At 46.5% G+C, this 27,821-nt stretch overlaps 1 protein-coding gene across 5 annotated transcripts in view; it reads left to right on the top strand.

The window, feature by feature from the left end:
- Prox1 (prospero homeobox 1) overlaps positions 1 to 27,821 on the top strand; it is a 47,688-nt gene that overhangs the window by 5,805 nt on the left and 14,062 nt on the right. For all 5 annotated transcript variants that reach the window (XM_051148128.1, XM_051148131.1, XM_051148127.1 and 2 more), the window contains 3 exons: positions 2,333 to 4,129; positions 11,161 to 11,266; positions 16,999 to 17,193. In XM_051148128.1, coding sequence (XP_051004085.1) covers positions 2,400 to 4,129; positions 11,161 to 11,266; positions 16,999 to 17,193 — 2,031 coding nt within the window. In that variant the 5' untranslated portion in view covers positions 2,333 to 2,399. The remainder of the gene's footprint in view (positions 1 to 2,332; positions 4,130 to 11,160; positions 11,267 to 16,998; positions 17,194 to 27,821) is intronic.

The raw sequence follows: 27,821 nt of genomic DNA, 5'->3' as shown, positions 1-27,821 counted from the left end.
GGCTCTGGCTTGAGGCAGGGATGCAGCTGTTGATACCTAGGCAACCTGAGAGGAGGTGCAGTTGACACAGAGGTGAATGACAGCTGGGGGAGCAAGGATGCCTGGGATGACCTTGTGCTCATCAGCACACTGGCACGTCCTCTGGGATCCTCTGCTTTCTCCAGAGTCCAAGTTGGGTAGGAGAAAAGAACAGTCCCTGTAGCAAGGCGGACAAGCAGGGAGTTTCTCCCAGTCTTCTTTGGAGGTCTATGTACTTTGCCAGTGATGTTGAGGAGGGAAAAAAAAAAGATGTGCACACACATACAAATGATGTAAAAATGTTAAAATGATGGCAAGGATCCCTGGTTTGGAAAGCTGATATATGCACAAAAGAATCTTCCTCATAACCACTCATATCCAAGTGTTTCTGTGACTCGGAAACTGCCCCCTTTCTCCTGTTCTGGCTCTGACCTGACAGCTACGCCTGTATTACCTATCAGATTCAGTGTGCTGCCAGTCAAATACGTGTTGCTGTATTTTTGTCACCCCCAAACCAACTGTATTATTAGTGGGTGAGGATTCTCAGTTGTTCTGAACTCAGAAGTCTTTGAGATCCCTAATCCAATGTAAGGTCAGGGTATTTTGTCTTAAAGAGTTTCATCCTTAGACATACAAAGATCTCTAGAAAGAAATATCATCTTGCCTTCAGGACACCCTGAAGCAGGCTCTTTTAAAAACATTTTGTCTTCAGGAAAAAAAAAAAAAAAAAAACACCAAAAGCAAACCCAGCATGGTGAAATATTTGTCATAAAAAACACCCCCAAAATTACAAACCCCAAACCAAAAGCCGCCAACATATTGTTCCCACATTGGCATGGAGCACTTTCTTGATTTTCACAGGTTATTTCATGCTGAAATTATGCCTATTTGCATGGGTAGTCATTCTTTAGAGCTCTCCACAGATGCACTCCTAGGGAGCACGTAGATGTTTTTACAGGTGAACCGAAAGAGATGGGAGAGATTCCAAGCACTCCACACGCTGCCTTTGGCAATGGACCCTGTTATTGTGAAGATGTGCTCTGTTAAGCAAACGCGAAGTTCAATATCAGATAAACCCGGCATGAAGGCAGTATTTTCATTTTCTTCATAACACGTTAATTGTCAACAAAAAGATGTGTGCTGTCTTTTGCATGCATATAAAATTTGGGGTTAGCACTGCTAGTTACTCAGCCACACAATGTATCAAGGGCCTTTGATAAAATGTAGGCAAGGATGTTTCCTTTCTATGTCTTGTCCCCCAAAACAATGCTGTTTTGCATAAATGAAGCTACCTCTCTTTTTCATATATTTGATTGATATTTTCTTTATATCTTTCTCTAGTTGCTTCTTCTGCTTAGCACCCCCTCCCCTTTCCTTGGCAGAGGCAATGAGATCCACAAAAGGTGTATGTTCAAGAGTGTCTTAGCCATTTGAAGCACTGTTTGTGGGCAGGTTTTGGCCAGAATAAAACTAGTATTAAAGATGTGCAAATTCTTGCCTGGCCCAACGATACACAACGATACACCGGCTCCCTAAAATGTGGCAATAGACAGTCTTCCTTTCTAACAATTGAAGCCACCAAAAAGATAATGTGACCATTTCTAAACATCTCTTTGTCATTTGTAGGCACAGCCACAGATACCATGTTCACCTGTGAATTCCTTGACGAACCCCGTAACTGTGTTGAATGAGCAGTATGGAACAATGAATATCTGTGCTTTAGCTCAGGGCTTAACAGACCCCTTATGCTTGGAAGACGGTGGTGGCTACATTCTTCCCAGTTCACATATGACAAAGTTGCTTGCAAATGTCTGCATCTAGTTCAGCCTTCCCTTCCTTCAGTAACAAGAAAGCCACAGCGGTTTCCAGATCAGATTTTCATCCAAATTTCACACAGCCTTAAAATTTCACCCTGTTTCTTAAGCGTAACCCACTCCCCTCTTCTTTTATAGTAAGAGTCTCAATGCCCCCAAATTTAATCAATTGCTCATCAGAGGCTATGTTCTTATAATCTGCCGTTTCTTCTGAAGATAAACAGTATCATTTTAGGCATTTGTGAAAGAGAATCATATTACTGGTGCTTAAGCAGTTTTTGCTTTTTTTTTTTTTTTTTAATCTTAATCCATCTTAAACCAGTGGAGCAGAAATATTTAAAATGTTTCATTTCAAGCGGAGTTCGTGATAAATTGCAATAATTGTGATGTGCCGTAAATCCCGGAGCCTATGCGTTTTGCATTTGATTCAGGATTGAGGTCAGGAAATTTGGAGAAATTTAAAGAAAATGATTCATCAGTCCTTTTGTTCTGTTGGCCAGGGTCCCGGGATTCTTGAGCTGTGCCCAGCTGACGAGCTTTTGAAGATGGCACAATAACTGTCCAGTGATGCCTGACCATGACAGCACAGCCCTCTTAAGCCGGCAAACCAAGAGGAGAAGGGTTGACATTGGAGTGAAAAGGACGGTAGGGACAGCATCTGCATTTTTTGCTAAGGCAAGGGCAACACTTTTCAGTGCCATGAATCCCCAAGGTTCAGAGCAGGACGTTGAATATTCTGTGGTGCAGCACGCAGATGGGGAAAAGTCGAACGTACTCCGCAAGCTGCTGAAGAGGGCGAACTCGTACGAAGATGCCATGATGCCTTTTCCAGGAGCAACTATAATTTCCCAGCTGTTGAAAAATAACATGAACAAAAACGGTGGCACCGAGCCCAGTTTCCAAGCCAGCGGCCTCTCCAGCACGGGCTCCGAAGTACATCAGGAGGATATATGCAGCAGCTCTTCAAGAGACAGCCCCCCAGAGTGTCTTTCCCCTTTTGGCAGGCCTACTATGAGCCAGTTTGATGTGGATCGCTTATGTGATGAGCACCTGAGAGCAAAGCGCGCCCGGGTTGAGAATATCATTCGGGGTATGAGCCATTCCCCCAGCGTGGCATTAAGGGGCAATGAAAACGAAAGAGAGATGGCCCCGCAGTCTGCAAGTCCCCGAGAAAGTTACAGAGAAAACAAACGCAAGCAGAAGCTGCCGCAGCAGCAGCAACAGAGTTTCCAGCAGCTGGTCTCAGCTCGGAAGGAGCAGAAGCGAGAGGAGCGCCGACAGCTGAAGCAGCAGCTGGAAGACATGCAGAAACAGCTGCGCCAGCTGCAGGAGAAGTTCTACCAGGTCTACGACAGCACCACCGACTCTGAAAATGATGAAGATGGCGACCTGTCTGAAGACAGCATGCGCTCAGAGATCCTGGACGCCAGGGCCCAGGACTCGGCGGGGCGCTCAGACAGTGAGATGTGTGAGCTGGACCCAGGGCAGTTCATCGACAGGGCTCGAGCCCTGATCAGGGAGCAGGAGATGGCCGAGAACAAGCCAAAGCAAGAAGGCAGCAACAAAGGAAGGGACCATGGGCCAAACTCCTTGCAGCCAGAAGGCAAGCATCTGGCAGAGACCTTGAAACAGGAGCTGAACACGGCCATGTCACAGGTCGTGGACACAGTGGTCAAAGTCTTCTCTGCCAAACCCCCTCGCCAGGTTCCTCAGGTCTTCCCACCTCTCCAGATCCCCCAGGCCAGATTCGCAGTCAATGGGGAAAACCACAATTTCCACACGGCCAACCAGCGCCTGCAATGCTTTGGTGATGTCATCATTCCGAACCCCCTGGACACCTTTGGCAACGTGCAGATGCCTACTTCCACAGATCAGACCGAAGCCCTTCCCCTGGTGGTCCGCAAAAACTCCTCCGAGCAGTCTGCCTCTGGCCCCGCCACTGGCGGCCACCACCAGCCCCTGCACCAGTCACCCCTTTCTGCCACCGCAGGTTTCACCACCCCCAGCTTCCGCCATCCCTTTCCCCTGCCCTTGATGGCCTACCCATTTCAGAGTCCGCTAGGTGCTCCCTCCGGCTCCTTCTCGGGAAAAGACAGAGCCTCTCCCGAGTCCTTAGACCTGACTAGGGACACAACGAGTCTGAGGACCAAGATGTCATCCCACCATCTCAGCCACCACCCCTGTTCACCAGCACACCCACCCAGCACCGCAGAAGGACTGTCTTTGTCACTCATAAAATCTGAGTGTGGAGATCTTCAAGATATGTCTGACATCTCACCTTATTCTGGAAGCGCAATATCCTTTTACTTTTCCCCTCAAGAACAAACAGAAACAAAAGCCCAAAGGAGGCCCCCTCTTTCCCCCCCAAGCTTAGATTCCCACACTGTATAGGATGATGGTTTTTGTTTTGTTTTGGAGTGTTCTGGGAGGTTTAGGATTATTTGGGTTTGGGGACTTTGAGGCAGGGCTTCAGTTGATAGCCTGGGCTGGTGTGGGTCTGCCCATGCGCAGATGACAGGCATGTGCCACAGTGCACAGGCATGCCTCCTTAGTGAGGTGCTCTCCTAATAGGCTCGTGGCAGCCGTGTGCTGGGTGTTTCTGATGGCAGAGAAACTTAAAAAACCAACATCTCGCAACTTTGACAAGTACTTAATTGCCTCCAGGAAGTGTTTCTAAGGTGATTCCCCAACAGTGCTTTTTTTTTTTTTTTTTTTTTTTTTTTTTTTTTTTCTGTCTTTCTTCCTGTGTGACTTTCTTGTCTCCTTCCTGGAGAACAGATGTGGGATGGGGGTTGGGGGGGCACCTTGTAAATACTGAATTTTATAAAGATGGTAGGTTTTATGACGAAGTATGGAGAAAAGGCAGTTTTCAGACCTGTGATTCCAGTATGAATTCTCACTGTCAACTGCAGAGGCTTGACACTGGAAGGAAGCCGCTGGGGGTGTTGGGTAGAGAGCCCCTGCTGTGGGAGGGCTTGCACTCTGTCTTTAATCTTAAGTGAGACTTTTTCAAGGAAATGGGCAGGTACTGATTTATTCCGACGGCATTAGTCTCTCTCGCTCACCAAGGCCTGTTCTGTGGGTCCGGGGCAGCTGCCTGTACGCATGAGTGACCTCTGCTCAGCCAAACACAGAAATCTTTTGTCCTAACATACACAAAGCAAATTATTTTGGAAAACGAGAGAACACAGTTAAATCCAAAACTCAGCTGTTTAAGAATGGCCCCTTTAATGACTGCCTTCCATTTGAACCTGACTTAGGTAAAGATGTCAATTACATTTTTTAGCAGATCTGTTGTGTACTCCGGCGATTTTTAATCCATAACTTTTTTTCTGCTTTACATTAGTCCTTTCAATATATTTTTTAAATCCTGTGGTTGTTTTTCTGTTGGGGGGGCCAGAGAATAGTAGCATTTGGGGGCAGGTGGAGGCATGCCTCTTGTATAATAAGTTACCAGATGGATATAAAATTTAGCAATTAAGTTGGCTGTTACTAAATTGAGGATTTTGAGCAATTGTCTTGATGACTAGAAGTTGACATTTTAGTAGCTAAACCCACTCTAGAGGCTGCCTGGATGTTCCAAGTCCCCAGGATGGTTGGAATATGCGCTCTCACTCCTCCAGGGCAGGCACTGGCAAAGTGTGGTAAAGCCCACCCCAGTGAAGCCAGCAAAGACCAAGACACTGAGGTCTTAGGTCTGAGTCTTTGCTGTTCAACTTCCGGTTTTCAAAACCTTAGAATTCAATGTCCCCAAGGCTAAGCCTCACAAGTGTGTTCTGTGTCACCAGCCAGCAGTCCAGACTGGAACATAGCTGCTGGGCCAAACAAGGGAAAGGAAGATGACAGGATGCTTTGAGTGGCCGTCAGCTTCCCCATGACTGCCGTCATGACAGGCTAATGGTGTCTAAGGTTAAACTCCTGCACCTCAGAGAACTGCATTTTAAAAACGAATAGTAAAGTAGCAGTCTGTCTGTCTGTCTGTCTGTCTTACACAAACACACACACACAGAGAGAGAGAGAGAGAGAGAGAGAGAGAGAGAGAGAGACTGTAGCACATGCTCATCTTAGTGAGCACTTAAGCTAGGTTTTGAAATCCTGAAAATACAGAGAAAAGTCCCACTGATAACGCCAGCTTTCTATGTTTTGGACTTCATACCATGGTCACGCCCCTTTTTCGTTAGCTTGGCTTTGTAGGGATAGAAGTTTTTTTGGCTTGCCTCCAATGTCCCACACGTTCACTGTGCCACTCTCTCTATCTATATCCCCTGAGGAATTTTTAAAGATTGAAGGCAAAGGAATCCCTTTCCTTCCCATACACTCATGGCTGTAAAGAAAATGTAGTGTGTCTGCGGGAGTGGCTTTTCCTCTCTTCTGCTGCTTCAAGCAGCTTCTGAGCAGTGGTAGCAAGAGACATCCAGGCCTCAAGTATGGTTTGTTTATGTCCGGGTTGCTTCCTCCCTTCAGGCTCTATGGCCTCAGGCCTTACTGCAATTAGCCGTTTTGTTGCCTACATTTTGGCCTTCTAACCTCTGGCTTTCTGCTCTCCTCTACTCCATATTCCTGTGGCTGGTCAGCTTGTGAAAAGATCAGGTCTCAGGGAAAGGATAGGCCGGCCACGACAGGAAGCCTACTCCCCTCAGCGTCCCAGTGCCCATGACCCGCCTGACTCAGACTCAGGCCGCTCTACAGAACCATGCTGTCTGTTTGCTTTTAGAAACAAACAAAAACAACAAGATAAAAACAAGCAAAAAAAAATATATATATATATACCCTCAAGCTTTGCTTTGTGAAATCTTGAGAGATCATAGCAGGTAGTATTTTACTTCGGTTTCTGTACAGTAAGGCCCTAGGGAAGCATCAGTGTGAAGAAGTCTCTGGGCTGGTACGCGGGGACCACCATGGCTGTGCTTTTACAGGTCTTTAAATTGTCACAAATAACTTTTATTTTTAAAACCCTAGCAGGCTAGAGACTGATCCCAGGGTCTTGTGCACCCTAGGTGAACAGCGTGCCCACGGAACAATCGCTCCAACACAACACACATTGTCCCTTTCAAGAACCCTTCTTTCTTACTCTGAAGGGCATTCCTGTTTCTTGGGGAAGCAGCCGTGATTGAGAGCAAAGCTGAATACCCACTTCTCAAGTGGTTCCAGGTTCTGTTGAGCAAATTAGCCGTATATGTTCAAAATGCTAGGTTCATGGCCTTGTAGATGACCCCCTAGAAGGAAGGAAGTCACCTGTGTTCATGGCGAAGAGAACGTAAGGGCGGCTGGTCAGAGAGCGAGAGTCTTGGGTATAAAGCAATGTGTTCAGTATCTTTGCAAATGAATCCATTTAATCAAATAATAAGTTTTATTCAAATTCCCAAAGAATCAGCTGGCCAATTGTCTGTCTTCATGATGTTTCTTGTCAGTCATCTTCTTTGCATCTCAAGAAAAATAGCCTTGTGTAGGCCTTTCACATTTGCATCCACCCAGCTCAAGCACCAAGCTGTCAGATGAACCACTGAGAGATGTGCAGGGGAGGGCCTTAACCGCTTGCAAAGAATGTCACAGGAATATTTGGGGTTGAGAAGGAAAAACTGTTCTGTGGCATGAAGTCCAAACATAAAACCCTACTAGAAAATGATGGTTGTTGTTTTTGCTGCTGCTGCTGCTGCTGTTGCTGTTGCTGCTGCTGCTGCTGCTGTTCTTTTTGGCTTGTTGAGACAAGGTTGCCTTATGTAGCATAGGCTGACCTTGAGATCACAGCAATCCTCCTGCCTCAACAACCCTCATGTTGGGATTACAGGTGTGAAGTGTGATCTTTGACATTTTTAGAAGCCTTGGTGGGCTTGGAGTTTAACACATAATGAAATCCTCAATGGCTGCAGGCACCTAACCGTCTCCAGGAAAAGAAAAAAGGCATTAAAACAAACAACAAACAAACAAACCCATTGCAGTTCTCTGATGATGTCAGAGCCCTCAGAGAATGACATCTGCTCTGCCACTGTCACTAAATGAGAGCCTAGCTCTTTTCCATTGAATTTTCTGGGGGAAAGACTCAGCCAACCAGAGAAGGGAAATTCTTTCTGTTTCAAAGTGCTTACAAAACAAGATGACTCTTCTCCCTGTGTGGAACTGCAGCTTGAAATACAGAGTTCAACTAGGAAAAAAAAAAATCTTTTTTCTTCCTGTAGCCTTCAGGGCCTATTCTTCTTGCGCTTGCCTTTTTGCTGCCTGGGTTTTTCCTCCTGCGGCTGCTGTTTAGGTGAGGTTATATTGTGCTTGGTAAACAAACTGCACTGAGACTCTCAGGTTGTTCGGAGTCTCGGGTTCAGCTGTGCCCCTCTCCTTCCCTGATCCTTTTTATGCCGGAGCAGATGTCTTTCATTAATTTATGGATTTATCATCTTTTCTTTTTTCCTTCCTCTCTCTGTCTCTCTCCTTCCTTTCTTCCTTTCTTTCTTTCCTTTTTTTTTTTTTTTTTTTTTACACCTGGCAGCCGTCTCAAGTTTCCGCAGTTATTGTCTATTTTGCATTATACATAGAATTGAATGTCATCTGTCTTCACAAAGCTGAGGCGAGCCACGTGAGCTGCCGGGATAGCGCTTGTTTGCACCCCCTCCCCTCACCCACCCCTTCACCTCCTTAATATTTATTTGTGCTCATTTTCTTTCCTGGCCTTGAATGGAGCTTAGCCCGTGTTCAGTACAGCTGTATGTTTACCGAATCTATTCCGTCGTGAGTCATTGTGCGTGTGTAAGTATCCAGGAAACAGCTAGTGCCTTCTTGGAAGAGCAGTTGCTTTCAGCACAAGCACTTAAAAGGGAAATTAACCAATTGGTCAGTTCAGATTGATTTTGAGGAGAAAAAAAGGGGGGGATTATCTAACTGCTGGCTTTTAAATGTTTCATTAGCTATTTTTAATAGTTTATTAGAAACGTATATTTTATGAAATTTTTATATTAATTACACAAGGATCGAGAGAGACAGAGACTATTCTCTTTGGACAGACGATTCCAGGTACTACCAACCGGAAACATCTCGAAGCAAAAACTTGAGCAATCCAAATCAGAATAATGCTTTTTTCATTAAATAAAAACCTCTAAATTCTGATAAAAAGAGAATGGACTTTTTTTTTCTTTAAATACAAAGAGCTGAAATATCTTACCAAAATGTAGATGCATGGAAAGCCCCAGGGTATTTGGACAACCTTGTCTGTGCCTCTCTGAGACACACGGCAAAACAGTTTGTCTTTTGTATGAGACCAAATCTTCAAGATTTGGGACTTAAGAATCATAGACAAGGTTCGCTCTCTGAAAGAAGAGATTAGAACCCAGACCGAAGATAGGCATCCGAGTTTGGGCTCGCTTAAAACTCTTATCATGAGCCCGGGAGACAGCTTTGCAAGTGTGATTTCACTTATCCACTTCGACAGATGGACATGAAGTGTGCCGGCTCCTTTAGTCGCCTTGATCAGTCTAATGGAGGTGACTCGAGGGCCTTTCAGCTTCTCCTTGGCACAACAAGTATGCCAGTCATAAATTATCATCTCTGTAACCATTAAAGGCCTTAAACAAAAACACAAGTTCAGTTAAGCTGCTTTGGCACAGAAAAATCAAATTTTCTTTCTTTAGTGCTTATTCTCAGTTACACACACACACACACACACACACACACACACACACACACACACACACACACGTTAATTTTTCCGTTTAAAAACAAAGGTGATCTTATTATTTTTCTTTAACAGTGTAGGCTGTAAAGGAGGGCGTTCATCCTCTGAACACAGTCACAGGAGGCAGAGTCAAGAGCTTATCGATATTAACTTGATTGGGCATCTCCAGAACCTTTCTGGCTCCCCGCTGTCCTTAGGAGCCACAGTGCACTCCTAATGGGAGGTCGCTAGGAACCTGCTCTCGCTTCCAGGTGACTATGTTTACCTGACCTTTCTTTTCTCCTAAGGTGTGAAATTTTTACTGGGTAGTTAAGAGTGTATGGGACTGACTCTCCCCCCGACACACACACACACTCACACACACACTCAAAATACACACAGACACACACACTAACAACGTGCGCGTGCACACGTAGACGCACACACCGACACGTGCGCACAGACACAGATGCACACAGACACACACACAGACACACAAACACGCAGATGCACACGTGCACACACACACACTTTGTTTTTCCAGCCTTATTTTTTCCCACTCTCCTTTAAGAGACAGTCCTTAGAGGAGCCTCTAGGAAGGACCCTTAATTGACCTTGTGGGGGACCACATTGATTTTCTCCACGTGCGTCTTCATCTCTGATAAATTATAAAGCCATTAATTTGCTGAGGAAATGGCAGGGCCAGGCTGCGGCACAGATGTGACCAGAGCCATCCCAGCTCAGAGCCTGCTGAGGAGTGCCAAGAATCTGGGAGAGGAGCAGGCAGCCTGGATTGTAATGGTTAGCCTTCCGTTCTCCTGGGAACTGTTTTCGTTGCCACTGTTTACAGATCTAAAAGGTGATGATGTTTCCAGATAAATAGTCCTTCTTATTTGGGGTAAGTGGCTACTTATTGATGTTCTAACCCACACGTATTGATTCGTTAGCCCCCAACTACTGCGTCCATTCTCAAAGGAGTTCCCTATAAATCCACAACGGGCAGAATGTATTTGGTGTTGGACCGTTGCTTTAACAAAAGCAACACCACACTCCTTGTTCTCTTTTGCCAGGCTACCCCTTCCCAAGTTTGAATTGTTATTTTAAAGGAAGCAGTTCAAAATCAAAATAAGGGGGCGGGGGGAGGACTAAGACTTGAAGTTTCACTATGCCAGTGCTACAAGATAAAACACAAAGCTTGCATAACTGTGCTTAAAATAACTCGCCATGTAGCTTTACCTAGGCCGGTGTGATTTCTGATACAAACTGCAGAATGTAGAGAAAAGAGCAAACGAGAGAAGAAAAGGAGCTCGCGAGGGCCTAGCCTCCTGCAGCAGGGTTTAGGCTGCTTCGTCTCCTTAGCAACAAGTGAGCTGTATGGATCACATACTGGACGTCAGATAGGAGAGGAGGGCTTGGCCATCCGCATCAGTGAGTAGCCAAGAGTCTGCAACTGAGTTGTGCATCGTAACCGTGTTCCCCATTGGCGATCCAAGACAGGTGATGAGCATTCTGGATGCGAGGTGGCCAGTTAGTGACGGCTTCCAGAAGCCGTCAGGATGACCATCCAGCCTTCCCAGGGCCACTTGTGGGGACACTACACATTCTGAGCGTGTGTGGAGATAGGGATGGGGCGGGGACCACACCTTTTTGTTTAACCTTGTTTGTGCCTTAACCCATTGCGTCCTACATGCAGGAAGGGCTATCACCCAATCACTTGAAAAAGGCCAAGCTCATGTTCTTTTACACCCGTTACCCCAGCTCCAACATGCTGAAGACCTACTTCTCGGATGTAAAGGTAGGGACTGTTTTTTATTACTCATCTTGTATTGTCTGTGGATGCAGTAGTGATCTGGACTCTCGAGAATTAATGGAGATGAATGTGGGGGCGACTTATGATTATAGCTGTGGGGTGATGGGGTGGTTGGTCTTGTCCCTCTGTCTAAAGGTGTGAAGCAAACTTGTCCATTAAGACCTAAGGGTGTTTCCTAAGTCACGTGGGTTACCAGTGCAGGCCAGGAGACTTTGCCTCTGTCTTTACATGCTTTAATAGCTTCCTGGATGAAATCACCACTGGTAACACTCGGACACTCCAGGGGGAGAAATCTACACCTCTCTGCAACAGCAAACTGTTTCTGTTTTTGTTGGTTTCTCCATATTTGTGCCTCTAAAAGCTAACCCTTAGCACCTCCTTTTCCTCCTGTGCAAAGGAGTGTACATTGAAATTCTCCATGCAGTAGCTGCTTAAAAACAAAAGTGATGATTGTCTCTTATTTACAACTTAATTTGTTGTTGATGTAGAGTACACTGAGCATAAGGGGAGTGAATAAAGTGACAGATTCAGGACACATTATTCAAATGAGGATATGAAAGCTGTCGGCCCTACAGCTGCAGCCCCCTCGTTCTACAGAGTACTGGGACCTCCTGGTTCTCTCTCTCTCCCGCCCCTCTCTCCGTGTGTATGTGTGTGTGTGTGTCTGTGTGTCTGTGTGCATATACATGTCTGTGTTGTGTATGTGTTTGAAGTAATTATTTGCATCAACTTGATGTTATCTTAATCATCTGTAACTTTTAAAAGAAAACATAGACTGGGTTTTGATCATGCTAATAATGCTCACGGTATCATTATCCAAGGAATTTGATAAACATTACATTAGCTGAGATTGGTTTAGGGGTCCAGTGGTTCCCCCTCCAACCCTTCCCTTGCCTGCCTCTGTGTATACAAATTCTGATTTCTTTAACCAAGACGTCAAAGCCACCAAGATATGCCCGCTCTCCCTCCCCTGCCTTATTCACAGCTTGCCTGTATCTCATGGCCGTGTAGCGCCCTGGCCTCATTTCGTAGGCCAGTTTATGTTGTTTCCCATTGCTGATGGTGTAATCTGGCCTTATGGGGAAAGTTTTCTTATCCTTCCTTTTTGCTGCTGAACTGTGTTTCAACTTCAGCTTTTTCTCTCACTGTGCTTCTTGAGCGAAGGTGTGTCACTTTCCTCATCCAGCACAACCAACTATGCAGAAAGGGAAAAATAGCCCAAGGCCGACAGAGGAACCATAAGCACACAAGAGACGGGTGCCATAGAGAGACAGGAAAAGGACTTGCATTTGGAAGCGTCTCTCTATAACAGACCTATCGGTTAGAACAAGTGGTTGATGCCTGGCCAGTTGCAGTTCCGCTCAGGGGCAGACCCACTCTTTTGACAATGGCTCAGGATATCACCGTGCTCAAAGTTCATACTCAAGAACTGAACAATAGAGAGAAAGAGAGAGGGGGGGGGAGATATACACAGAGAAAAAGAGATGTACTCACAGAGATACACATGCACATCACAAAATAATTTTCATAATTTTAAAAGTAAATTTAGCCACATTCACAGCTATCCTTGACTGTCAGTTAGATGTGCTTGAGGACCTTCTAGGAAGGGCCTGGCCAGCCTGTCTTTGGTTCTAAGAACAGGATGAGGAGGATAATTTTGTGTACCATGTGCACACGTGCATGTGTCTTGTTACCTCCTGATTCATCCCTCTTACTACAATGATCAGTTGCATTTGATAACATTATGACATTGCCTTGTGTGTCCATCCAGAGGCAGGCCGAAGCACAGGGGCCACTCACTCAGCAGCGGAATGAACCTCCCTGGGAATAGAAAACCCAAGCCATTTTGAGCCAATCTGCACTACTCAAAAGTATATATAGACATTAGAAATGTTCTAGGCTCCATATACTTGCATGGCTGAGGAGTGACTAAGGTAGACGATATTACAAATCAGAGAAAAAGAAACTTCTCATTCCTTCAGAATGTGCCCAGTAAACTACTTACTCTGTCCAAGGCACAATAAAATACCTGGGTAAGCATTTTCTTTTTAAAAGCACTAATATTCAATTATAGATTCTATCCATACTTTAGCCACACGAGGAGAAACTGCAGCTAAAGGTACGAGTTTAATTGAATAATAATTATCCTCTGTAATGAAAGGAAACAGTAGCATGTGTGACCCACTGCACAGAACCGTGGAAGGTCGCTTCCTCTCTTATTTGAGGAACGAATTATACGTTTTAGCTTTCCTAATTGCGTCTTTTAATTTGGCTAGTAATCAATGGATTTGTATTCCTTGAGCTTATGGATGTGGTGCTGGGATGGTGTGCGCAGTTAAACAAGGCGCTCTGGAACTTTCGGAGGACAATGGCGGACCACCCCTTAAAGTTGGGGTGACTCCACGTCCGAATGCTGACACTCTGCTTACACGCAAACCTGTGCACGTTATGCTAAATCCCTCATATCCACACAAATCATATCTGTTTCATTTCAAGGCTAAAAGAGTTAGATACTGTGGCATGTACGGATACACAGTGCAAAGTTTTATTGTAGTTCAGATTCAAGAAACCACTTTATAATTCTGAGAACCCTGGGATTTAAGATAGGTACCCTAGAACTGCATCAGAAATGTCACTCAGTTATATATCTTGAAAAACACATACAGCACTTGGTTGTGGCACATTTCGTTGAAAAAAAAATGTGCTAACCCAAGTAAAACACACTTTTCCAAATGGCTGAGTCATTTCCACTTCAAATAGTGATTATAAATTAGTTTTCCAATAAAAACAACCCAGAGAAACAGTTTATGTGGGAAATATTTAATTTCTTGAGTTGAGTATTACTTCGCTGTCTGGCCCAGCCAGAGCTGGAGGTCAGGTGTTAGGTGGAGTTCATCCTTCAGGGAGCTCCTGAGTGCGAGCTGAGAGACTGAATGAGGCACGTGACTCCATGCCTCCCTCTGGGGCTGAGCCCAGTGCTAACCATGCCCACGTGGCTTTCACTGCAGGAGATGGGTGCTCTTGGGTTACTCAGAAGGGGAAGAGTTAGAAGGGAGGCATGGGCACTCAGAGGTGTCGGTGTAGAAATGACAGGAACCAAGAGACGAATCCCGTGCCACCTTAGTTTAGCTGCTCCAGCAAGAATCTGAAGTTCTCTGAGGATCCAGCTCCATTCCCTCCCGAGGACACTTAGGCAAGCTGTTCTGCCCGTTGTGGTTTTAGGTCCGCTGAGAGGAACAAGTGCATAAATGTGTGAGAGATGCCAGGGCGGAGGGGCTGCCCTGCCTTGCTGCTCCCTATTGGGTGATTTTTAACGTACACACCAGTAACTCCTGGATCGCTAAGCACAACAGATTTGATGTCATTCCAGCTTTGAAGAGCTCACAGCCCTCCAAGCCTGTATCTCGTCCCCTCCACCTCTTGAGTCAACTGCTGCCTAGCCGGATTAAGGTGTCAGGTTGATTTGCTTTACACATCTTTTCACCGTGCTCATTGAATATTTAGGAAGTTCCTCCAGCCCACATTGAGGCTGAGATGTCCCGTGGGAAGCATTAATCAAAGTCACAGAAATTCGTACACTCTGGAAACACAGCCTCTTTATTGAGGCGATTAGTTTTTTGCAGTAACACATTAACACACGGCAGAGCTTGCCTTTATAGAACAATTGATTCTTTGCTCCTGAAACAAGGCGGAGCGCTTGGAATTAACTCTTTTAAAGTTGGATCCTTTTCGTCCTTCCACGTGAAGGTCTGGGGAACAGGCCGCTTGGCTTTCGTTTTGCTCTGCCTTTGGTGGAGGGGAGAGCCCTGCTCTCAGAGCTGTGGGCACTGTTCACTTAGCCTATCTCATGCTTGGAGTCTGTTGTCGCTGCCCAGCGTTCTCTCTCTCTCTGGTATTTCCAGCCTCCAACAATACCCTTTAAATCTCCCTTTATGTCCCATTCGTACATAATGGCAAGTGCACTTACTTTTTTGTCCCCCCTCCATTAGGTCATTCATGACCATTCTAGAAAAAAAAATACCCTTCTATTTTTTCCCCCTACAGTACTCTTGTCCATATGAGACAATGTCTTGTAACAATACAGAGGCCTAATCTCCATGTCAAAGCAATTTTCATTCCCCAGTGCACAGCCCTGCTATCATTTTGTAATGTTTTGTTTCTTGTTCTAAAAGAATTAAAAAGGAACAGTTAGCCGTCGCGGGGGCCTGGAGGCCTTATCTCAGTGTCTGGAAATTTGGACCGTGTGTTTTACTGCTGAGATAAATGGGAAGAAGGTCCGACTTCAGCAAATCGTAATGGGTTTAAGTTCTATTGAAATCGGCCACCAGAAGATCAGATAACGGGGGTCCTTCAGTTGTCTTTCTAATCGCCTTCCCTGCGAGGCTGAATGGAGACAGAGCAGACGCACAGAGTGAAAATATAATTCTTGGACAGGTTAAGTACATGTTTGAACTCTTGCGAGCAGAAGCGGTTTGCTGATGACTTAATCATTTTCTGGTCAATTATCTGTAAGGGCCCTTGCAACTCCACGGCAATTAGGATGCAAGATGGCCTTTTGGGAGGAACACCAGCCTCCTGCGCCTGTTTCCTTGTGACTTCCATTCGCTACCATAAATTTTCATTCACTTATTATCTTTGCTAGGAGAGGAACAAGTTTCTGCAGTAATTACAGCCCCCATACACACTTTAGCTGTCATCTTGTTGCAGCCTGGATAGTCTCAGGGCCAGGCTTTGATAAGTGTTCCTTGTGGAGTTTTGATGGATGTATCCCCTTTTCTGGGGGCCCAGGGAAAGGAATGCCCCTGATGGCAAAAGGCAGGGGTGTCTATCAGCCTGCCTGATAGCAAGCAATGGATTTATTGGATTTGACTTGGCAAGTTAGGACACACCTGTCCTTGCCGTGAGGAAAGCCGTCAATAAGGATGGGACCATTTGCCATCATCCAGGAAGACATCTTCATTTCAAAGGTCATTGGGAAACCTGGGTAAACAAACTTTTAAAGCCCAATCACGCTATTGTAACTTGGCACTTAAAAAAAAAAAAAAAAAAAAAAAAAAAAAAAAAGAATAAAGAAAAAAAGAAAGAAAATGTAATAAAGCTCCTATCTCTGCCATCTGTGAACTGTGTCTTAACCACACCTCCCAAATAGCACATGCATCTAGGGCAAAGGCCATGGGCCTGACAGTGCTGGTTGTACAGAGCATATGTAGGAACCAGTCCCAGGATCCCCTCAGACTACACTAGACACAAATGCTGTGGGCAAACTCTAAAATGAGTGGATCATGGAATAATGGGCATGGAGCCACCCAGCACTAAAACCTATGCAAGACTCAGTCCTGCCATTTTACTGAAGAGTGGGTCTCCTTGTTGAATAGGGTCACCATGTAGTGACACAGTGCACGTCCAACGTCGTAAAGAGTCGCGTGTGCTCTGCTGACAACGGAGGAGTCTTTAAGTTAAAGATAACCAGCCTAAGGAAAATCTGACTTAGGATATGGGTTCTCCACTCAAAGCATAGTGGGCAGTGATGTGGTTTCTGTCACTTGGGATGCTTCCTAGTACACTGTGAGGCTGTGCTTTCTGCTTGCCGCCATTTGGTGCAATGCAGTACCCACCTTTCCAGGTAAAGCGGGGAGTGAAACACCAAAAGGGCGTAAGAAAACGCAGCTAAGGACAGCAGCGGCATGCTCACCCTTTTCACCGCTTACATTTAACAGTTCAACAGATGCATTACCTCCCAGCTCATCAAGTGGTTCAGCAATTTTCGCGAGTTTTACTATATTCAGATGGAGAAGTATGCACGCCAAGCCATCAACGATGGGGTCACCAGCACAGAGGAGCTGTCCATCACCAGGGACTGCGAGCTGTACAGAGCCCTCAACATGCACTACAACAAAGCAAATGACTTTGAGGTAGGAACCGGTCTTCGGGTTTTTGTCTTCTGTCTCCTTTGTCATTTATTTATTTTCGCGATCTTTGGGAAAGAATCTGAATCTTTTTTTTTTTTTTTTTTTTTTGTGGTGGTGGTTTCTTAAGCACATCTCCACAGGGTGTCAGGCAGAGCAGCAATGAGGAGCTTCCTGCCAGGGTCGTCCTGGCTCACCTGCAGCCATTTCTGTCCCCACCCTCCAGTCCACCTTATGTGGAGGACCCCGTTGGCCACAGGAAAGGGAGCTAACATGTCTGGAGTAAAGGGAATATATGGGGTGATCTCACTTATGCTCTGGGGTGCTGGCTGAGCTAATATGTACATACCATATGCAATAGTGACTGCAAAGGTGCTTCTTAAGGTGACAACTGATCCTGTGATTTCCACCTTCACCTAAAAGTTATTTCCTTTATGGGAGGAAGTGACACAAGAATTTACTACTAAGCATATTTCAAAAGATATCCATCCACACCTTTTTTTTTCTTAAAATTTCTAGTTGCACTTTTATTTGTTTTTTTAGTGTGTGCATACGAATGTGCAGCCTTGAGAGAGAGATATGCTTGAGCCATCTTTCCAGCCTCGCTTTGGGTTTTGTTTGTGCTTGCTTTTGAGGGGGAGGAGTAGGCCGGGTGTTCCTCTTGCTTATGGGTACATTCTAGATGCATACAAAGCAATACAGACCATTCCCCGGAAGCCATGCCCGGGGACAATGAAAGATGCGGAGCTGCAAGTCAGGCGTTTCTTTATAGGCTGGTGTGGAGCCGTGGCCAACGGTTTTCATCGACATGTGATAACTGCATGAGACCACAAGAGCAAAGCTCCCTATGCCTGCTTACACAGGCGTTTGCTGAGCCCTGCTGGCCTGAGCAACAATGGCTGGAGGTGGGGGTGTGGTGAGACTTCTGTAGACTGAACCCTTGGGAAGAGGCTAGACCAGACCAGAAGACCCTGACACAGTTGATCCATTCCTTGACTCTTCCTCGCTAGATGCTGCGCCGCTGTGAGGGCAGGGATTCGAGGGGCCTTGTGCTACTATCCCTGCTTTCTTCCTATAGAAAGTACCCAAGGATGCCCAAAGGCATCTTTATGTGTTGAGGAAAAGAGGAACCCCGTATGACCTGGCTTTGTCTGTAAAGAGACCCAACCCCCTCATGTTCTGACTGTTTGTTTCCCCCTTTCCAGCTCTGTTCCCCAGTGCACTGGGCAATGCAGATCAGTTAGGGGCTGTTAAGAATGGGAGTGCACGCTTCATAAGAGGGAAGTCAAAGGTTTTCCTTGAAAGTGCGAATGGCTATCCTTCAAGCTACCAATTGTGCGTGTATTGGCCAAGAACAGTGTGTTTCTTGCTGCACGTGTTGTAAATGGAGTTTCTCCTCTGCTGACGCATCAAAAATAGAGGTTCTTGAAATTCAGATTCACTGTCTTTTTATTTGTTTATTTGTCATATGAGAGAGAAGGACATGGAGAGTGTGGGAAGGTCAGAGGGCAACTTATGGGAGCCGTTTTTCTCCTTTCGTCATGTGACTCCCAGAGATTGAGCACAGGTCACCAAGTTCGGCAGCAAGTGGCCTCACCGCTGAGGCATCTGAGGCCCCTTTGTCTAAGAGCCCCTGGTTTCAGAGTCCCCGTTGTCACAGCACTGCTTGACTGTGTGGGCAGGATACAGGCAAGCTTTGCCTTCCAGAGCTGGAGTCATGACAGTGCTAGGCTTTTAAAGAAATCTTGGGCAAGAATGTGGCTACTTGTTCCTTCTTTTCCAAGCGTCTACACGAGGAGCCACTGCAGTGCACTAGTGGACGTGTAACACTGCTATACCACGTACTCACTGGGTAGGTGCCTCGGCCGACCTAAAAGACAACCTAGTGGTAATGAATTAATTTCTGATTGTATGCCAGAGGGGACAGGTCCTTCAAATTCACATTGGGATCTTCAGGGCACTTAAATCTACCTGCTGAAATTTAATCCCTATTCCCAGCACAAGGAGCAAAATGACGTAAGCAGGGGACGCTGGCATGGAGAGGTGCCCAGCGAGCTGCTCCATTTAGCATCATCCAAAGCCTCCTTCGTGATTGCCATCTGATAGCCCCTTCTCTGTGAACCATGTCCACGCCCAGCCAGGCCACCTCTCCTTTATCTGCACAGTCTATTTTAAGCTCTACTACGAGGAGGATGGGGCCTAGGCAGGAATCCTGTCATGTCTCATGTGACTTTGGGCAAGTTATTCAACTATTCTGAGGCTAATTCCTCCTTCACTTATACATAAAACCAAAAACCCAAAACCAACCAACCCACCAAAACATGGGCTCTTTCTAGAAATGTGGGAAGCAAGACTCGCAGCATGCTCTCTGCTCTGACTACTCTACACACAAACTCATGCGTGAGTGTGTGCACTTTGTGTGTACGTGTGTGTGAGTGCCCGTGTATGGATGGGTGCGCGAACAGGCACTCAACACATGTGCACCCCCACACATGCACATACACTCTCCCACAAATACACACACACATGCACGCACACATTCACACACCACTAAATAGTTTTAACGCTGCCCCTCAGTTTGGCACATTGACTTATAAACCTTCAGATAAGGAACCCTCCTTTCTGTGCCTTTGAGCACAGAGGTCACTGCTTAAGTGAGGTGCTTTAAAAGCCAGCGTTCTTATCTCCGTAACTTTGCCAGTGTGGGCTGTGGCCGCAAGCCAAAAGTAGCCCCAGCACCTCTTGCCGAATGCCTGGGTTGATAGTGCACATGGCTTCACTCTTGCATTGAAGTTTCTGTTCTTAACATGAACTAAAATAACCCAGTGGCTTCTGTATAAGCTAGTGGGGAGGATGGGAAAGTTGAGAGTCTTGTCTCTTTCCAAACCTTTAAACGGAGATGAAGCATCTCAGAGAGATGAAACTCTGTCTACGTGATGCTCAAAGACCCAGTACGAAGGAGGAGGAGGCTGATCCCCTACTAGCTGCTCAGACCATCCAGCATCTTACGGGCTGCTGCTTAAATTTCCTTCTAATGCTGGGGAGATGGAGATGGTTCATTTGACAAAAATGTTTTCCAGACAAGAGTTCCAATCCACAGCACCCGGATAAAAGCTGGGAGGAGGGGGCGACAGGCAGATCTTGGGAGCGCAGTGGCCATGAATTCCAGGTTCAGTGAGAGATCTTGTATTAAAAGTAGATGGAGAGTGATAAAACAAGACATCAAATACCAATCTCTGACTGCCACATGCACATGTGCACGTGCGCGCGCGTGTGCACACACACACACACACACACACACACACACACACACACACACACACACACTTCTCACAGGTTGTATATAGCAATAATAAAATAGTCAACACCTGTTGGCTGTTCACTGGTGTTCCTCTGGGGGATTTGTGGTAGTAACTTCCTTACCGGGGGCAGTAGCAGTGACAAGGATACAAATAGAACAATGAAAGCAAAGCTTGCCTGGTTTCTAAATTATTCCAAGTGGGTGGGACCCATATGTCAGAAACGGAGGAGGGAGAGCAGGGGATGCTCTGACTTTCCCCTGCTGTGCTAGGACATCTTCTTTCTCTTCCTTTCTCTCACCTACCCTCCAGCCTGTGTCTCACTGTCATTGCTTAGCGCCACCCCCTGAAGCCCATGACACTCATTGCTCTGCAGGCCAGAGAGGTTGCTGGTCCCTGCCCTCCAGAGAAGTGAGACCGATGAGGAAGGTCATCACTGGATAGGAGGGGGTGGCTTTCAGAGTTCTGCTCTTCTGGGCCTGCACTTCCTGGCCTGTCTGAGCCAGGGCCTTCTAAGTGACAGGAGAGCTTACTCTGCCTCTTGTATCAGCTTTCACACTTGCCAGGACACTTGGCACACCATCCAGACTTAGGGGAGTGAGGGTTTGAGGTGACCCAGGGGATGTGGAAGAAGACACCAAAGGGAGGGAAAAAAAAAAAGAATTCCACTATTAGTTTGTGCTAAAGGGAGGGAGGTGGGCTCTATCGCCTGAGGTGTGGAGCATGCCACTTCTGGATGTAAGCTTACAAAGGTGTAGAAGAAAGCATGCGGTTTCAGCAACATCTCTCCCTCCTGCCTCTCTCATCTAATGAGATTGGCAACAACAAATCCGTCTTTCCAGGTGTGATGGTCTAGATTTCCAAGCTTCGTTCTCACTTCACTTTGAAGAGCTTCCAAAAGAATTTTTTTTTTTTTTTTTTTTTTTTTTTAGAGCAGGGAATGGAGGCTCGGCATTGCTCAATTTTTAGATCATGCCTGTACTTCTGACTTCAGGGGCCAGGGAAGTCAGATCTTAGTGCTCTTTTGTTTGTTTGTTTGTTTGTTTCCCCCTCAGCTGTGGGAGAAGGAAGGTAACGCTTCCTGTCAGTTTCCGTAGCTGGTTTACCAGTGTGTGAAGAGGTCCAGCTCAGCAGCACGCCCGTGGAACTCTGAGGCCAAGCCCGCTATTCCTGGAGGCCAGAGAGCCATGGAGTAGCTGTGTTACCCCCTCTAGAAAGCAGCTCAGAGGGCAGGATGAAGGAGAAGCTGGGGACTCGACGGACATGAGTATGAGTTTAGAAGAAAACGTGATAACTGTCCCTTGGCACATGGGTCCCACTGTTTCGGGCCCAGCGATGGTTAGTCACTGAACCTGCAGGCAAAGTTCATGTTCCCAATGAGACTGATTGGTCCCCCTGACCCCTTGCTAAGGGCTCAGGTTGGGAGATGAAGATCTTGGAAATGAGTAGAGTCAGGAACTTGTTTCATTCACTAGTGCCATTCACTGGTATCAACAGGCATGATCTGTCGCTGGGTATAGCCTTCTTAGAGCCTTGAAGGCTTGACATGTCTCTAAGGACACGTCGTGACAGGCAAGAAGGGTACGTCTATGGACCTCTTTATGTACTTTCTCACTTCTTCTTGGTCATTGAAAATGAATCTGCATCTCCCCCCGCCCCCCGCCCGAAAGATACCCCCAACAACACACAACACGCACACACTCCTGGGTACTTAATGAAGTTATCACTCCCCAGCCTGCTCCTGCTTTGGACCAGCCCTTGCAGACTGAGTAAGTTCGGAACCCTCTCTATAAAGAGGCAGGAAGATGGATGAATTTTGGAAGCACTTCCCTTTGCTCCAAGGGGACACTTAAATATGAGTGATGGCTTGGCTAACTGGCGTGTGACTGAAACCCCTTTACTGCTAGCTATTGCTATCTTTTGGCCTCAAAGCCACCACGCCATTTAAACGAGCTCTACACAACACACTCTTAGTGGGTGGCAAGGAGGAGGAGAAACACTTTCCATTCCTTCCTGTGCCAGTCTCGCTGGTGACGAGCCCAGTTGATCTTTTAGGAGACTGAATAAATGATTCCCAAATACACATGGCTAACTGGGAAGGTAGTCCCACAGAGCGATCACTTGAGATTGATGGCGAGAGGGGAAGAGAGTGCAGGGTGGGCAGCAGGCTGGGAGTAGGGCTGCAGGGCGCACCCTCCTCGCTCAGAGCAAGGCTCCGTCTTTCGGCTGGTTCCGAGATTCAAAGTGTTCATCAGTATAATGAAGCAAGGGGCCCATTGATTTATGGTCTGTTTGGCAATATTGCATTTTTTAGCTCCCCGTGTCTCTTTTTTTGTCATTGCGCTACATTCAAGCGCAGTGAGAGCCACGTTAAAACCCCCCTTACGCAACAGCTTTATTACTGATAGCATCCCACGACCTTTCTCAACATTCTTAAAGAAAAAGATAGCGCGTAATGTCGCTCTACTTTGCTCATTGTCCTTTGTTGGGGTGAACAAAGCATTTTCTACAGTGGCTATAGCACGTAATTATACAGCTTTCAATAGCACTGTCTTGGCACATATCAAAGTTCAGAGGAGCCCTTAGAAAAAAAAAAGATGTTTTGTGGCAGCCTAGGGAGGGTCTCATCTTTCCTTCAGAAAATAGTTCAAGGCTCTTCTGTCTAGCTTCCCCACTTAGAGCTTTTTCCCCTCCTGCTTCATAAAGTTTAAAGGGGGTTCACTGGAGTTCTGTGATCTATTTCCTTTGAAAGATTGTGCCTCGGCGCACAGAGGCCCTTTGACTTCAAGAGTTCGTGGATCCATGTCTTTGGGTATCATGTGTCTGACCTTATCAGTTACTCCATTTAATGTAGGAGAAAAACTCTCAACTCTTTGTGTTTGTCTGTTTTGCCTCTGTGAAATGATTTGGTGAAAAGACCATCCTTTAAAACACACCACCGAGAGCCCATTTCTGACTGTAACCTACCCTGTGGCTTTTTCTCTCTTAAAAAAAAATTGTCCTTGTGTTTTGTGTATGGATGAGTTCACAGTGAGAATAGAATTATACAAGGGCGGACGCACACACACAAAAAAAATCTTTGCTTTTCTCCTGCTCACCCCTCCCATGATCTGTGGGCTCCCTGGTGGCTGTACCCCAATAGGCAGAGCATTTAGCAAGCACAGAGGTGGCAGCTGGGTGCTGGGGCAGTAGGGGGGCTTTCTCTTGCTCTTGCCTACCCCTAAGGCCTTCATAATTAATTGTTCTTGGAAGATGAGGGAAGTCTGAGGACGGTGTGGAGAGGTGGCTATTGTCTGACGTGCAGTTCTCCTGGCCTAGGCTCTTTCTTCATCCCACAAAGGGTTATCAATAGGACTGAGAACGCAAGTTCCCTTCTGAGGGCTGCTGGTGGTGGCTGGAGCTTTTGGTGAGACGTGGCTATTGTGTTCAGCGCATCCTGGATTGAGTGTCTGGAGAAGTTCTAACAGCACACTGAAAGCCTGCCTGAGGATGTGGCCTGGAGTAAACAGACTCACATCCAGCCCTGAGCTTGCTGGGCTCGGCCCTCCCCTTTCACCTGGATGGCAGCTATATCCAATTTTCTCCTTGTCCCCCACAGGGTAGTATTTAGCTTTAACAACTTACTTCCTTGTCAGCCATGGGGCAGAGCATTTCCCATCACCTGCTCATATCTCGTCAACCCGTCCATGGGAATTGGCAACAATTATTTTCGCAAACAGCCTTTTTGGGGCGAAGCATCTGAGTCTAACTCTCGAACATAGATTATTCTAGTTTTAAAATACCACTTCACCCTCCAAGATCGCCTTAAGCCAATCTGCAGGCTGTTTGGTAACATGACATAAAACAAGTGCAATCTGTTCCCCAGGCCCCTCCCACTTTTGGCTGAAATACAAAGTAAAGATGGAGGTGGGGGCAGCTATTGGGAAGAAAGAAGGATTCTCTATGGCTGATTATTAGACTGCTTCTTCTGTTAACTAGGGTGAAGCCAAGAAAAACAGATATAACCGTTCTTCCGAAAAGTTGAACTAGCAAATTAGTAAGGTTTAGAATAACGATGCTGCAGAGCGCGAGACAGCTTCAAGGCTGACGGGAGCCATATTGAAGAGAAGCCTGGGTCCCTGACAGTGATTCTGTTAGGATGGACAGGCCTGCAGGATGGCCAGGGTCTGCGGTTTTTTTGGAAACACTTCCCCAACAGACCTTTCTGGTATTTAAGGAGAACCTGAACGTGGGCCTTGACACAAGTAATATAGTCAAACCAAAAAGGGGTCATAAAAAATTAAAGTTCTCCTCATGAATATTTCATGAGACGCTATGAAAAGGGACACTGGTGTAGCCGAGTCCTTTGTGCTTGGAGTTCTTCTTCCGGCCTCCGAGCTATTGTTCTTTCAACCTCTCCAACAGACTTTCACTTTCAAACTGACAAAAGTCACTTAAAAGCCAGACAGCTGTACTAACACACCCACGTTACCTTACTGAGAGCAAGAGGCACCAGGGCAGGTGACAGGGCCTGCTGGGAGATCTTGTTTAAAACATGAACAGGGTCTGCCTGCCATCCCGTGCTTGGTCGATGCTTTACCCTCCAGTTTGAGGTCAGCCTTTTTGTTGTTGTTGTGCTGTTAATTTGTGTTCTACTCCTTTGCAGGTTCTCCGAAATAGTAGTTGCATGGTTTTCTTTCCCTTATGCCTTAGGTTGTGAACAGAGTCACACACACACACACACACACACACACGACAGAAGTTACAGACGTTAGAGATTACTCCCTCAACTCACTGGTGCTCCACCTGCCCCACTCCCCACCCCCGCCCCTCGCCTGTCAGTTTACCTCCCTCAAGTGGCTCAGTTGGGGTGAGAAGCCAGGCAAAGATGGACACCCACACTACCTGGGAACTTAAGACAGGGACATGAAACCCTGTGTCCCAGCCCTCTGGCCACAATCATTGCAGCCATGGAAAGTCCTCCCTGTGTGTGTGTATTCCAGGCCTCCCTCCCCTGTCACCTTGTGTACAGTCTGGTCTGTGACACTGATGGTGATTATGTCATTATTTTGCTCTGGGGGCCCTGGCACATCTGCAGAGCCCCAGTGCATCTTTGTTGCACTGGCACACGTCCCACACTGCAAATGCTTCATTAGCCCTGCTGCCGGCCTCCTTGCCAGACGCGAGTGCCCAAATCCAGGCTTCTTTCTGCTCCGTTCTTTTGTGTGGCTGATGCACGTGTGTTCATCTTCCTGGTTCTTCCCCCATTTTCCTCGACTTCTGAACTCCAGATGGCCCAGTTTTCTTGCCCAGATCACGCCAAGGTCCACAAGGAGATGCAAGGTGACTCTGTACCCCTGAACCCCGCCCCCAGCCCTCACTATCTCTGCTGGTTTTTCACTCAGCATGTAACTAGTGACTTTGAAAGGCTCCCTACCGCCACAACTAAGGGTTTTCAAACTTGCAATTTGAAAACATAGGAAAAGATCCCTCCAGTCTACAATGGTAGGCAAGGTTAGGTTAGGGTCTGTTAGATATGTCTTGTTACTTAGAAGCCTCTCTCAACCCTGCACAACCCCTTCCCTTGTCCCCTGTACCCCAGCCTGCTTACTGCCACATTTTACCAGTTTTCTGAAAGCTGGCTATATTGTTAAAGGACCCCTGTCTCTTAAGTGGACTTGGGCCCTTCACCAGAACCCACCATCCTGTCCAACCCCCAACAATAACCTACTATGAGAGGCTTGAAGTGATTAGCATGTGGCTGTTTCGGAAAGGAGCTGAACCTCCTCCCTCTAAAAAGTTCACCCCTGTGTGCATAGCAGGGCCACAGCATCTGTGAAGGTGTGCTGGCGTCCTCCAGTAACCTCAGTCCATTTCAGAGCTTAATATCTTGGGCTGTGATGACGACTACGTAATTGGTATGTTTAATTTCCCCTTAAATTTGAATTAATTGATCTGTGTTCCTGTGTGACAGGCAGCTTCCCCATAGAGATTTAACCGTTTTTTAGCCCCTAAACAGTGTGGCACGCTGTCACTGTCTCTATGTGTGAGCGACAGCATCATACAATTTTAGCTTAAGGTGTATTTCAAGGAGTCGGTTTATGTTTTTATGGTGCTCTTGGTGGAACTGTTACCCTGAATTCTAATTCAGAATCTTAGGACAAAGACCTCTCGGTGAGGATTATGGAGAACCTCCTCCGGAGAATGAGTTACATTGTGCTGGTTTCCTGAAACATCCCAATACATTCCAAAATTGGGCCCAAGAATATGCATGAGCCCTGCTCAGAATATTCATGAGCACCCCAGCTGACGAGGTGCAGAGGGAGGGGCTTGGAGGGATCTGGGACCACCCAGCCCCACGCCAGCCCTGGGCAGGAGGTGCCCATCATTGATGGACCTCCTTTTCAAATATGTCTCCCAGGACTGATCGTTTCGGTTTCACCTGAGGGCTTGTTAAAACCTTTTAGAAACTTAACCTCGTTCTCAGGCTATACCACTTCTCAAAAGTAATAATTCTCTAAATTTATTACCTGCTGTGGAAATAGCCGGCTGTACCGATGTCTCTGAACGTGACCCCCTCGGAGCTGCAGAGAGAGGGATCTTTGGGATTTGCAGACAGGGTCACAGCCATTTTCTCTGTTTCCTTTCTGATCTCACAGATTCTGAGCACTGTTCCCTCTTCCGTCTTCACCTCTGCAGATTAAGGAGCGATAATCCTTTTTAAAAAGCCTAATCAGATGCAATCAGTGGGCTGGCCCCATCACTTTAGCTGCCTTGAGTAATGCATTTCTGCCCAGTAGTGTTCCTCCCAGGGATGGCATCGGTGACTAAGCCACAGGGCAGAATTCCAGGTGTGGGTGGCCATGCTAGGGCTCGAGGCGTGCCCCTTGTGCATAGCCAGTGGCCCTCTGTCAACTGTTCTACAAAGGTATCCTCAGAAGCTGGTTTTCTTGGATGACATCTCAGTACCTCTCTTTATCTATTGTCTTGTGTTGGGTACCAAACTATTAAATATTAATAATCCCAGACCCTTGCACTTAAAGGCATTCACTCTACTACTGAGCTACATCCCCAGCCCCTCAGTAGCTGATTGGTTAAACTGATCCCACTGACTGTAGGATTAGGCTTTGCAAAAGGATTATCAGATTCTTGGCAAGTTCTGGTAGATGGAGTTTTGTGCACAGGACATGTCTAACCATAGGAAGTGTGGGCAGGTCCACCCTGCTGTCCACTCGTCCTCGAGTGCTTGTAGATGAAACACTGTAGTTTATGACTTTACAGGAAACAGCCTTGCTCTGTCTGAGCCATGGATCTGTTAACTATGATGACAGTGGTGAGGCAACGCTGGCTTTTCTG

Source organism: Acomys russatus, chromosome 6, assembly GCF_903995435.1.
Source record: "Acomys russatus chromosome 6, mAcoRus1.1, whole genome shotgun sequence".
Lineage (NCBI taxonomy): Eukaryota > Metazoa > Chordata > Mammalia > Rodentia > Muridae > Acomys > Acomys russatus.
The sequence above is the reverse complement of the archived record's forward strand: the minus strand, read 5'-3'. Positions and strand labels throughout refer to the sequence as shown.